Here is a 12488-nt window from a genome sequence, read left to right as displayed (position 1 = left end):
GAATTAATATCTGTTCGCAACAAAACACTCTCTCAGAGAAGGTATTGGGAATACTTTTAACCACCCAAAACATGCATTATGCCAGTGCTGTTGGTAAAGGTGAAAACATGGATGTGACCAAGCACAGCTGTTGCCCTTACACATCACATATGACCTGCATTACTCCCTGAATAAGAAGTGACAGTTCTCTCCCACAATACATAGTGCAGTGAAGCAGTTAATGTCTGCTGTAGGCAGATGTATGGTTTTGTCCATATCCAGCTCTACCTAAGACACTTAGGAACTGAGGTATCCAAGCTGATGACATTTCAATACCTTCCCCCTCTGTGCTCTACCACAGCCCTTCTAATCATAGTTTGCTGTTTCATTGAAGGATACACTGGGCATCACACTGCAATATAGAGTCATCTGGGTGGTTTGGATGCTGCATTGCGATGGCTTGTGGGAACTCACTTAGCATCCTCTGCTGGAAGGCTTCCAGCCTCTCATAGTCATGGCCCCGACAAACATATTCTTTGTTCTGCAAGAAGGACAAGCTTAAATTAGTCTCCTTAAAAGTAAGTTAAATTCTGTCAGCTTTTATCTTACTTTAAATTTTACAGCTTCAAACCCAAGTTAAATGATGTCAATATGAAAATGTGAGGGTAAAATGTTCATTTAACACCGCTGATCTCTTTTATTCCTTCCTTTTTCTTTACAATGTGTTTTGTCGTGAAGTGATAAGTAGACTATTCCAATGATCTCTTAACAGATCCATACACACATAGCGTTCAGCCCTACTGTCTTTTCCTATTTGCTTTTCAGACAACTGAAAAAGGACTATTCTTCAGTTGGACCATACTGAAACATAGCCACCAAAAGTTAAGACTAAGCCACCATCTCGGCTGCTCTACACTGGGAAGGCTGCTGTCAAACAGATTTGAGGATTTCATAGGAAAGAGGGAGATACACATTTGTCAATTTATCAGTTACCCTTAGAGAGAAGCCATAACAAACTTCACAAAAGTCAGTGTTGAATCATTGCTGTATTGTCACAGCCATACAATCCACCTCTGATCATGCTGAACAACACAGCCTCAGGAACTCCCCTGTTATAGTGGAGTAATATGGAAAAGAATTCTTACCAAGAATTCTCAGTGGCCACTTAGCAAATCCCCCTTCAGCCCTAAAAGCACTCTCCTCTTGATGAACGAAATTTCGCTTCTGCTAGTAATGGAAAGCTTACATTTAGATATGCCTCTTGAGGCATTAAACCACTTCTGCAGAGTTCTTGCATGCTTTTTGAGCTATCTCAAACTATGAACAGCAAGATACAGGATTTCTAAAGTCCTCAGTGTCTTGAAGATTGTATTCCTGTGTCTTAACCCTATTGCCACAAAACACAATTTTGACTGGTGTTAATGTCTCCTGATGCAAGACCAATCAAAGCAGGCAAATGCAGTAATTATGGTAGTTTTAACTCTCATACACATAACAACAACCAAAGAAGGAATCCCAGCAATCGAGAACAGTTCTCCCACTTCTGATTCTTGCATTTAGAAGCTGCAGTATACACAATAATGTTTTGTTAATTGCTTTAGAAAAGGATTCTGGCTGAGCAGTTCTTGATCTTGTAGCAAAATCAAAGAGAAAGCAGCAAAACCCAATCATAAAATACAGCCAAGGAGCACAGTTATCCTTGGCTTTGCATTTCAACTTTATGGAGCAGTTCTCATGTTCCAGCTGTGACATATGTCACTTTGCATGCATCAGTCACAGCAACCAATGAACTGAGAGAAAAATTGCATGATGAATCTTGATAGTTCAGTCTGTAATGCCTAAACTTTGCAGCTATTATTAGATTTGGAGTGAGTCCATATTTGAAGGTGAATCTCTTCATGACACTTACTGCATTCTTTATTTTAGTGATTGCAGCAATCCAGAAAACTGTAAGCCTATAAATAATGTTATTGTGATTCTAAAAATAATGCCCTGAAAACACCTCAAAGCTAAACTTAACAGACTTTTCAGACAGATGCCAGCACAAGATCTCAGAATGGGGCTTGTCAGGCCTTACTTGAACTTCTGGTAGGTGGAAGACATGGACAGTTTTAATTTGCTTATGTAGGAAGGCTAGAAATAGATGCAGAATTCATAGAAACATGAACAACGACTTTTCTAGACAAACAGTCTTCAAAGTCAAAGATAGAGAAAGAAGTGGTTATTTTCTGCCTAAGCTATACAGCAATAGAAAAATAAATGAGAAAAGGGCATGGAGTTATTTGATCACTTTAAATCACTCCCATATCCGCTTGAAAATTTTAAAGCCATGTAAATCTTTTTCTTCTCTAGAATAGCTGCTTCCAATCTCTTTACAGTGTGATCTATGCTGATGTGATTGCTAATGGGCTTAGTCTGTGCTTTGCGATGTGTATGCTGTATGGATCATTAGGGAGAGAAAGGAAGAGGATGACTTTTAATGAGATTGCTACATTAGTAATCTGCTATCAGAAGTACTGCTACCAAATATAATTGCAGAATTAACAAGGATTATAATTATGTACGCTCATGTTCACTGTTAATGTCTCCAGCCAAGTATCCATATTGTTACACTGTTTTGCAAAGAGTAAGTGCACTTCACTTGTGCAGTGTTAAACACAGGCTATGCAGGATCAAAGACAAGACTGCAGGATCCTTAAGACAGTAAGGTAAGTTAGATTCATTGATATTACTTCAAACGTAGGAACGCTTATGTGCTATGACGACTTTGTTGTCATTCCTTTTCTGAAACATCTGTTGTTAGATAAAAAAAGAAATTGTCAGTTTTCTCTGGAGATCTTCATGAAAGGGTAGCTACTGCTTCATACTGCAACACTGTCATTTCCTCAGATTCCTCTGCAGGGGTGTTCTAAACACTGATTCAGGCTGCTACATCATGGCACTGTTCGCCTTCCAATAACATGAAACCACCCTTTACCCACTGGTATTTTCACCTTGATTAATTCCACCTTGCATTTACTTCCCCCACCCGTGTTTCTGTTAAAAGACTGTAATTAAACACCAGTGTTTAAATCCTACTTAAAAACCAACAATTTAGTAATCAGAAGGAAATGTAAGAGTACAATTTTCAAAAATGGTACAGTTTAGCTTTTTGTAGCTTCTTACTACTCAAGAGTGGTGCCATCTCATCAAGCCATTTCTTTAAAGAGAACTCAAAACTTACAGCTCCAGTCCTTGAAAGTACACTTCAAGTTATCTTGCCCTGTCAAGCTAGATGGCATCTACCATCAGTTCTCAGACAGCTCTTACAGCAGTTGACAGATTATATTCCTTCCTTGCTCTGAACTAGCCACACGACACTGAACAAACATCCATCCTGAAGTCTGATTCCTCATTAGGAAAAGAAGATAATTTAATTTTTTTAGTGGATTGCAGACCCAGCTGATGCTGTATACACCAGCAGACAATAAGCCCAAAGTGAGGACATGTCCAGAGAAGCTGCTAGGCTTTTTGTTGAAAAGAGAGGAAATTTTTGTTTGTAGATAGCATAAGAGAGTCATCAATCTGGTATTAAAATCATTCTGTCATGTGAGACTTTTTGAAGCGTAATAATTTGAGATGATGAAAATTAGTTGAGTAATGACCCAACACTGCTGCAATACAGCATTTTGCTTAATATAGAGGCAATTTGTGCCGCATCTGCAGATTGTCAAAAATACACATAGACGTGAGTCAAATGTCTGATCTCTGTTCCTAAGAACATTCCCAGTGGATCACATCCTTCAGTTCAGCCAGTAAGCTGTTTCTACTTGTGGAGGCATAAAAAACCAAGCTGAATGGCAGACCTCTTATCTCCACAACAAAAATACAAAACCTTAACTGCTACTCTGAGCCTGGTCATTTTGTCATATTTTGTATGTCTGGCTTACCCGCAGGAAAAATGGGAATTTCCGACCATAAAAACCAACTCTGAAAAACTCAGGTTCTAAGCGCTGCTGTTCCATGATATTATCATAATAGGTAGCTTCCATTTTCTGTGGAGGAAAAAGATAGCTGCTGTCAGACCCTCAAAGCTGTGCTTAAAGCATTAGCATCTCAAGACACATTAAAATATCACATTATTCTTTTGCCCCCACATTTTTTTTATTACAAGACTGAAATTCTGATAAAGATAAAAATTATTAATTAAACAGTCTACATGGTGGAACAGACTATAGTATCATCATACTCATTTTACATTTTTGGAGATGACATATGAAAATTTTTCTGGTGTATCTCATTTTAAATTAAACAGGTCTTGCATGTAATTTTCTTTGCATTGCAGAATTAATGGCAAAGTTGAGATTAAGATCTATGTTGCCTGGCTCACAGTGTCCTGTTCTCTCCTACAGCTCAAAATCTATACCACTGCCTGTAAAATTGTATCAGTTCAGTTGGGTTTGCCTTAATTGAGTTGAAGGGCATGAAAAAGGATGAAACAGAATTAAATCTTCTACAGCTTTGTGCACCAGTAGGTTTATCATGGAAGAAAAAAGAGGTTTGGAAAAAGTAAAAGGACTTTTCTCTAGTTCCAATTATTAGTTTTGTGGCACTGTGTTAGCATTTATGTTAAGAGTGGGATTTCAAGACCCCTGGCCAAACTTTCTCAGTTGAAAGGCTCACAGGAATTTCAGTATAGCAAAAAGACAGCTTTTAAAAGAGAAGAATCAGTTTGACATCACTGCTTCTACTGCAGGGAATCCTAACAGCAGCTTTGACTTAGAATATTGCATCGAGATTTTGTTCTCAGTTCCCACACATATTAATTCCTTTTCTAAAATGGAGAAGGTCCCAAAATTGTTGCAGGAAGAATAAAGGAATGCACTGAATGATGTGAATGGCATAGAGAAAAACTTCTTTAGAGTGGGAAAGAAATTCAAGTCAGTTCAGCTCAACACAGATTTAGGAAACTTGAACAGAAAACAGGGAGCAAAAGGATGACATCAGTTGGTTATACTGATCAGCTGAGCTGGTCTTCACCTGCTACCTGATTACATCCAAACAACTGAGGCAGCAAAACCAGCTAATAATTTACTGATGTTTTAGGAAGGGAAGTCTTGATGCATGACTTGACTAAGCCTTTAATAAGTCTGTTTGCTCATCATTCATGTTCACTTTACTGATATGGTATTTCCTGCACACCTGGATAAATTTTCACACTTCCCTATTTAGATGTCTACAATAAACTGAGTGCACAACCAAGACAGTCACCCGTACTCTCTTTAGGGCCACTTTGAAGAAAATAGGTTCTTCAGAAAAAGTGCAGTTCATGAGCCCTAGTTAGACAAATCTTCAGATGAGAATAAATGTGACTTGAAGAGAATTTAAACGATTGTGTATGAGAATACATCCACATAGCATAAATATTAAATTTGGACATATGCATGCTACCCCAGGGGACAAAAGCAGATGAACTGTTTTCACATTCCATTTAAAGCTTTTAAATAACAACAAGAACTTTGAATTTTCCTGATTAAAGCATAATGCTACAAATGTTCCCTGATTTCATCATAGGTTTGGTTTTACCAGATGACCAGTTTCTTGTAAATTGACATGAATGCCATAAACATTTGCCTTCTGCATTCTTTCTCTCTTGTTCCTCTTCTGTCAACTTTGGCACAAGCTATCCTTGATTTTTTTGGAATTATCAATATATATTTTTTAAAAAAGAAAAAAGGTATTTTATGCAAAAATATACATAAATATGCAACTGCAAAAGCAAGCCCAGCTCCTCATGGGATTTTACTGCTAGCAGACTTAGGAATTCTTCAGCGGATCTACAAAGTCACCGAAATGGATCAATGGCAAAAGGGAGTTGCTGTAAATGCATGGAGCTGTATAGGATATATGATTATTTTTAAAATTCAGAATGTTCTGACAGGAGAGCAAAATTCCCTGGAGAATGACATGAGAGTCTGCAAGGAGAGGAAGTGCTGCTACTCACACGAATCCAGCTGAGGCTCTGATAATCATAGAGACTTTCGTACTGTATGGCCAGTTCTCTGCACAGCGGGATTCCGAACTCCCAGCTCTGTGAAACCAAAGCAAATCACACTCACAGCAAACGATGTTATTGCCAACTTAGCTGAGAGGAATATGGAAACTCAATTTTGAGAATTCATTTGGTATGAAATGCCAGGGATTAGATGTGAAAATGCAAAGTGATGAAACAGTTTCCATTAAGTATCAGATTAATTCCTTCTTCCAGATGGTAATGGAGGGATATGTTCCATTGAAATTAACACACACACACAGAGCTTGTTACTGACAGTTCACTCATGAGACTGCAAACTTCAAATATTTGGAGAAAGAGATTATAACTAACAGTTTTCCTTCTTGTTAGATACCCCTTCAATACACCCCCAATATCTGCTTTGTTTTCTGCACTAAAACTCTCTGGAATAAAGAGTTAGGGTTTAGCTTCTCAGTGAAGTGCTCCCCTTCCCAGGGCTCCTACTTCCTGGTGAAAGCACAAAACTATAAGCAATGGGAAACAGATACAGAGACAAAAAATTCTTAGAGCTGACCTGCATTACTGCACTGAGTGAATATCCATATTCAGAATTGCAGCAAGACTCATTTCTTCAACTTAGAGTCTGCATACAACAAATTTTTTCTAGTACACCATACTCATCACCCACAGAGGTGAGGAAGAAAGAGACTGAGTTTGGGCACACCCACACTGAGAGAAAGACTCCTGTTACCTCAGTTAGCTTTTTCGAGTGCTCATTTTACACCCTGAAATCTCCTATCATCTTTTACCTGCATAGACTGGAAGCCTTCTGGGGGAATGACTGTTTCTTACCATACTTATGTAAAGGATCTAGAACACCAAGGTCTCAGCTGGACTTTTATGGGATTAACTTTTATGCATTACTGGGCTAACTTGCCAGTTGTTTTAACTGGGACCCCACTGTAGTGAAAACAAAATTAATGTGCAAGTTAAGACTATCACCCAAAGTTTTAAGAATATTAATATTGTAATTATTGGTAACACTAATTAACAGTAACTATGTAAAATATTAGCAATTAATATGGAAACAGTTCACATAAAGTGAATCGCTGCACTGTTTCATTTAGTGTATTTATAATGCACACACATTTGTAGTGGTTTTTTTCTCATCTTTAATACCAGCAAAGGTTTTTTTCCTCTGAAAAGCAAAACCAGTAAGTGTATGAACTTTTTTATTAAAAGAAGGGATAGTTGTAAGAACTAAAAAGGTAAAAATAATGATTCTGCATCTCTTTCACTTCAGTTAATTACAAAAACTTACATAAGAGCTTGCTAAATAAAGGGTTCTTTCAGAATCAATTTGGGTATTCTGACAGTATTAGTTTGGGATGATGGGAAACCCAAAATTTATTTACATAAATACAATACGTACAATAGGAAATGAACTGAAAGGCCATTTGCCTGACTACTGAGAATAATATTCAGGTTTTTGTGATCCTAAATTAACAGTATTTTTGCTGTGGGATCAACAACATTAACCAGTTAAGTATTTATATTTGCAAACACAGAGTTCATTGCATTTTTTATAGGTTACAACATTCTTTACAGAGGTGTTATACGTAGATTTTTCAATTCTTAGCTTATCTGTATTTACTTGAAAGAATGGAAAAGAAGTCTCTTCTGAAACATCTGGTCAGGAATAAATGGCTTTTGTCACACAGAGTGTGAGCAGAGTCTCACTTCCAAATGGGATGCTGTGGCTGAAGCCTACATAATTCTCTAATCTGTCTTCTGGACAGAAGCAGAAAGATAGCTGGCTGTCATCCCTTCAGGTGATCCTGAAGATGTAACCTTTTCATGCTCCTTTTCTGATGTGAATTAAATTAACAACATGTAACCACATCTTACTTTCTCTTTATACCAGCTCTTCTACATGTACCCTGATACTGTTCTTCTCATCCTAACTCAGGCTTTCTCTCTTTCTTTCAGTTAAGATGTCCACACAGAGAAACTCCACTGTGCTAGCTGAATATTCTGTAGATACAAGATGAGACAGAGAAGTGAAGAAACACAATATACAGGTAGCAACTGAGAAAAGAGAGTTCACAGATACTTGAAAGGAAAAGGGAATGAATGGATATCTGAGCCACTGCGATCCTCAGTTTTAAAATCTATGATTTTTAATGAGTACCATCTTCACAGTGCAGAAATTTAATACGTAATTCCATGTGCTATGCAAGTGTCACTTCCCTCTAAAGTATCATTCTTCCCACCTTCAAATAATTTCCTAATGTCTCCACTGTTAATTTCCCTCATTACTGACATCTGATCTATTTGCATATTATGTCCTTCACTTGAAAAGCACATTCATACGACATTTATTGCAGCCTTCTCCTATGGCACCAGCAACTCTCAGTTGAGCGCTAATGACAGCACACAAGGAAGCACAGATACAGACAATCAACATTTATGAACAGCAACCTTTATTTACTCACATCCCATGTGCAGATTTCTTTTGAAAATATGAGTCACATGAGGGTGCACAAGAGAAATTAGTTCAAATGTTGTGTATGGAACACATGATCTAAAAATGAACTACTTTAGAAATACAGCTTTGGGTCTCTCACAGCACGTGGCTGGCACTAAGGAGGATACACTGTGATGCTGTGATGGGAGCTGGTCAGAATTTTCAGTTAATAAAATCTAGCTTTGAACTGGACAGAAAAGGGTTGTGTAGTTTTCAAACTATTACTGTCCGGAAGCATGATCAGTCAGGTTCAAACTGTTCTATTCACAGTCTTCAACTAGAAAACCTTGAGTTTTAACAGACAAAATTGTAACTGTGAGTTAAAAAAAATAAATCTTCATTTAAAGTTATGCACTTGCTCACACTGCCAACTGAGCCATAACCTAATTTAAAGCATAGCAGAAATAAGCAAATGACCAGAATGAAGGCTAAAAGGGCTTTGGAACACCTTGTTCCTTACCAGCTCTGGGCTGCTGCTATCAACAATACTGAGAATGTGAGTTGCTCAATTCTGCACCCCACTGCAGCACTCCTTGCCCTCCACGGGCCATGCCATCACTCCTTGCCCTCCACTGGCATGCCCCTTAGAGCAAACTCACAAGACAGTCCTGTGGCCATAGTATTCCCCCCCCACTCCTGTGCTGAGAAAATTTTCCCATTAACAAATGCAGAATTTTTACACCTTTTTCATGCTGCTTTGACTCCCTTACTTAGTGGAAGATGCCAGGAGCAGCATGAGAAACTTCTCTAGAAATGCAACTGAAGGACACAGAACAACAAATTCTACTCTTCAGGACCAGAGGAGGGACCATCTTAGGGTGGTGCAGAAAGACAGACTACCGGACACAAGTTGAGGGAAGCAAGTTTCTTCCATTGCCTGATCTTTCCCCTCTTACACAGCAACAGAAAGAGTGCTGAAAATCAGCAGGAGGATTTTGCTTCTTTCACTTCCACAGTCTGAGTGACATACACACTGCTAAAGTGGATTACTCAGTCATTCAGCTACCATTTATAATAAAGGAGGATTAAAACACAAAGTTAAGTAACTCCAAAAACATCCAGTGGGGGAAAAACCTCGGGAGGTTAACACTCTATAATCTGTTAGGAGTTTTATAGCAAAATTACATCCATCAGGTTTTAACTCAGCTTCAGTGCATATACAGACTGCCTGTTTTTGTCAAAAGTACAGGCTCACTTGTTTGACATAGTTTCTATATCATCTTTGTCCATTCAGACAGTACTGCAATATTTGCACATCAGTGGTTATTTAAGTGCAGTCTGAAAACCTCTGAAAATTTCTGAAACTAAAAAGAGAACCATATGCAGTATTATTACAAAAGAACAATTCCGACAAAAAAAAAAAATTCTTCTTAATGAATCACTTCTTCATAAATAGGCCATTTCTTCCTACACTGGAATCTGACTTCCTTTGCAGGTTCTGTAGAGAACATCGCTGCCATATTCAATTTTTCATTATCAGGACTAAGAAAGAATTATCTGGAATGGCAATCCCATATGAACCAAATCACATTTGCATTTACTACCACTGTCATTGCCATCACAGGCAAAAACATCCCCAAGGCACACAAACAGACATGATCTTCCAATATATAAGCTGTAGGATTTTTCTAGAAAAGGGAAAAATATTAAAATATTCTAACAGATCATACCACTTTTAAGGTTCACCTCTGAAATGTGAACAAAACACTGTGACACAAGAGACTATAACACCTACATCTGCAGTAATTAAAAAAAAAAAAATTATTGTAGGAAAAACACACCTAATCTGTGAAAATGAAATATATTGATTTTGTTCTTCTGAATGGATGGAACTGCACTTTAATTGAAATCCACCTTAAAATAACAGTGACACTGAAAAGACTTAAATCTTTTTTAATAAAGGGACTCCTACAGTGCATTGCCTGCTATTTAGTTATATAGGTTAGAAACAAAACAAGTCCTAAAGTGAGTCATAACACAGCAATTTGCATAGACAACTACAAAATGCAGTCCTGCCCCCCAGAAGCTAAGGAACTTGGCACTCATAAAGCTGTCTGTCATAACAGTTGATCCAAAGTTTGGTTTAAAGGTAGAAAAATGTTTTGGTATTTTTTCTGTTGGCCTACCTAAATGGGTTCCAAATGTTATGTGTAATGCAATACTCGTATGCATTTTCTCATGTTTTTGCGCCCAGAGAGCCAACAAGCAATTTGTCAAGTTATAAAACCTTGTGATACAAATTTACTTCCAGACTACTGAACTGAGATGATAGTCTTGCAAGGCCTAAGTAAGTCAGGAAAAGGGAAGGAAGCTGCTGGAAGAGAGAAGAAGTTGGCATACCTTCCCTTTGTTGAAGTAATGGATAATCTTACGGCACAGACCTTCCTTACGTTGCCACTCTGACTGAGAAGGATAATGCAGGAACTCTCTCAGAGGTCTGTCCTCCCACTGAAGCAACTCACAGTACAAAAGCAAAGTAAATGCAGCCTCTGTTGGAAATGCAGTTATTGAACACTGAATCAGTGACAACAAATAAATACAGCCAGTAAGTTGAAAGGTCACTAGACCTGCTTCTTAAACAGTCTGGAATTTCTGATTTACAATGTGAGAAAAAATTCTGAATAATTAAATGATCATCTAAGATGTCAATTACTTAACATAGCAGCACAAAGCTGTTTCCGATGAACCTGATTTTTAGGTACTAATCTGTCAAGTTCCTTTTTACTAGCTACTTGATTTAAATGCATAGTCAGCTATGGAACTAGATTTGGGGCCTGCAGCTGTACACGGAACTTGGTCAACACAGATTTAGGGTCCATACACTTTCTAAGTGCTCTGTAAATATGACAATGCAAGGAAATATGGCAAATGATAATGTAACAGTGGTTTTGTGATTTTAATATTCCTCTAAATGTGATTCCACTATTGTGATTTTTTTGGATGAGTCTTTCTCATAGAGCACTTAATGTAAAATTCAGAGTGTACCAGAATAGTCATATGGTTGTGTGGTCGTAGACATACATTATTTGACTGAAGGGAATGAGCTGGACCTCAGCTTATCTTCCCAACTGCCATAACTGATTCATACAATTTTTTTTCCAAAAGAATGAATCAGATGTAACATCTCCCAATAACATTGGGAGAGCTGAAAACTTGCAAGAGGATTTCAAGAAGACCCCATAGGACATAGGATATCTTACTAACCTGTATAGTTCTCGGCCTGTAAGTGCATGTCACAGAGCTTGTGGATATAGCGGATGTACATCTCTTCCTTGTTAATTTCGGATTTATAGAAATTCTGTGAAAGAAAACAACAGAGTTGTTACTGAGACCCTTCATTCAATACAATCAGCATTATCTGTGTATGTATAAAAGTACTGAAAAGAGAAGTCAGTGTAAAAGAAAAGTAATAACTCACATTCACACTGATTTAACCCACTAATTTTATTGTGTCATGATTTTTTTTTTTTTTTTTTGTCAAACCGAAGGTAGTCAAAAGCTGAAAGAAAAGGCGAGAGAGGTGGTAGAACCTCTGTCACAGTGATACTCGGAACTCAGCTGGACAAGACCCTGAGGAACCTGACCTTTTGGCCCTGCTTTAAACAGAGTGTTGGACCAGAGACCTCCAGGGGATCCTCACAACCCTCTGTCATTCTGCTGTCATCCCAGGGCTCAGATTCTGAAGCTGCCCTTGCCGGACACAGATTCCTGTCCCAAACTTTCCCATTCCAGTTTTGACAACATTGCACAGTATCCCAAAGAGATAAAGGAAACATCTTTACCATAAGGTTAACAGTGCAGCCAATCTTCTTGTTTTCTGTTTCATCTCCTTTCATACAGTCCCTAAGAAAGCAGAACAATGTTGAAACATACATCTGCAAAACAAAAACCTTTTAAAATAAATTTGAAGCTATCTTATCTTCCAGAGTTTCCTTGGATCACAAAAAAGAGTTAACCATATACTTTCTTTTATAAAGTTCCTCTAAGAGT

General features: G+C 37.8%; 1 protein-coding gene across 1 annotated transcript in view; it reads right to left on the bottom strand.

The window, feature by feature from the left end:
* Positions 1 to 12488, bottom strand: part of DOCK3 (dedicator of cytokinesis 3) — a 205599-nt gene that overhangs the window by 23834 nt on the left and 169277 nt on the right. The window contains exons 38-43 of the mRNA XM_026857605.1: positions 12281 to 12341; positions 11703 to 11796; positions 10839 to 10987; positions 5963 to 6049; positions 3909 to 4013; positions 379 to 520 (exon numbers count right to left, since the gene is read on the bottom strand). Of these exons, the coding sequence (XP_026713406.1) occupies positions 379 to 520; positions 3909 to 4013; positions 5963 to 6049; positions 10839 to 10987; positions 11703 to 11796; positions 12281 to 12341 (638 nt within the window). The remainder of the gene's footprint in view (positions 1 to 378; positions 521 to 3908; positions 4014 to 5962; positions 6050 to 10838; positions 10988 to 11702; positions 11797 to 12280; positions 12342 to 12488) is intronic.

Source organism: Athene cunicularia, assembly GCF_003259725.1.
Source record: "Athene cunicularia isolate RWA chromosome 12 unlocalized genomic scaffold, athCun1 chr12_part1, whole genome shotgun sequence".
In the NCBI taxonomy this organism is placed as follows: Eukaryota; Metazoa; Chordata; class Aves; order Strigiformes; family Strigidae; genus Athene; species Athene cunicularia.
The sequence above is the reverse complement of the archived record's forward strand: the minus strand, read 5'-3'. Positions and strand labels throughout refer to the sequence as shown.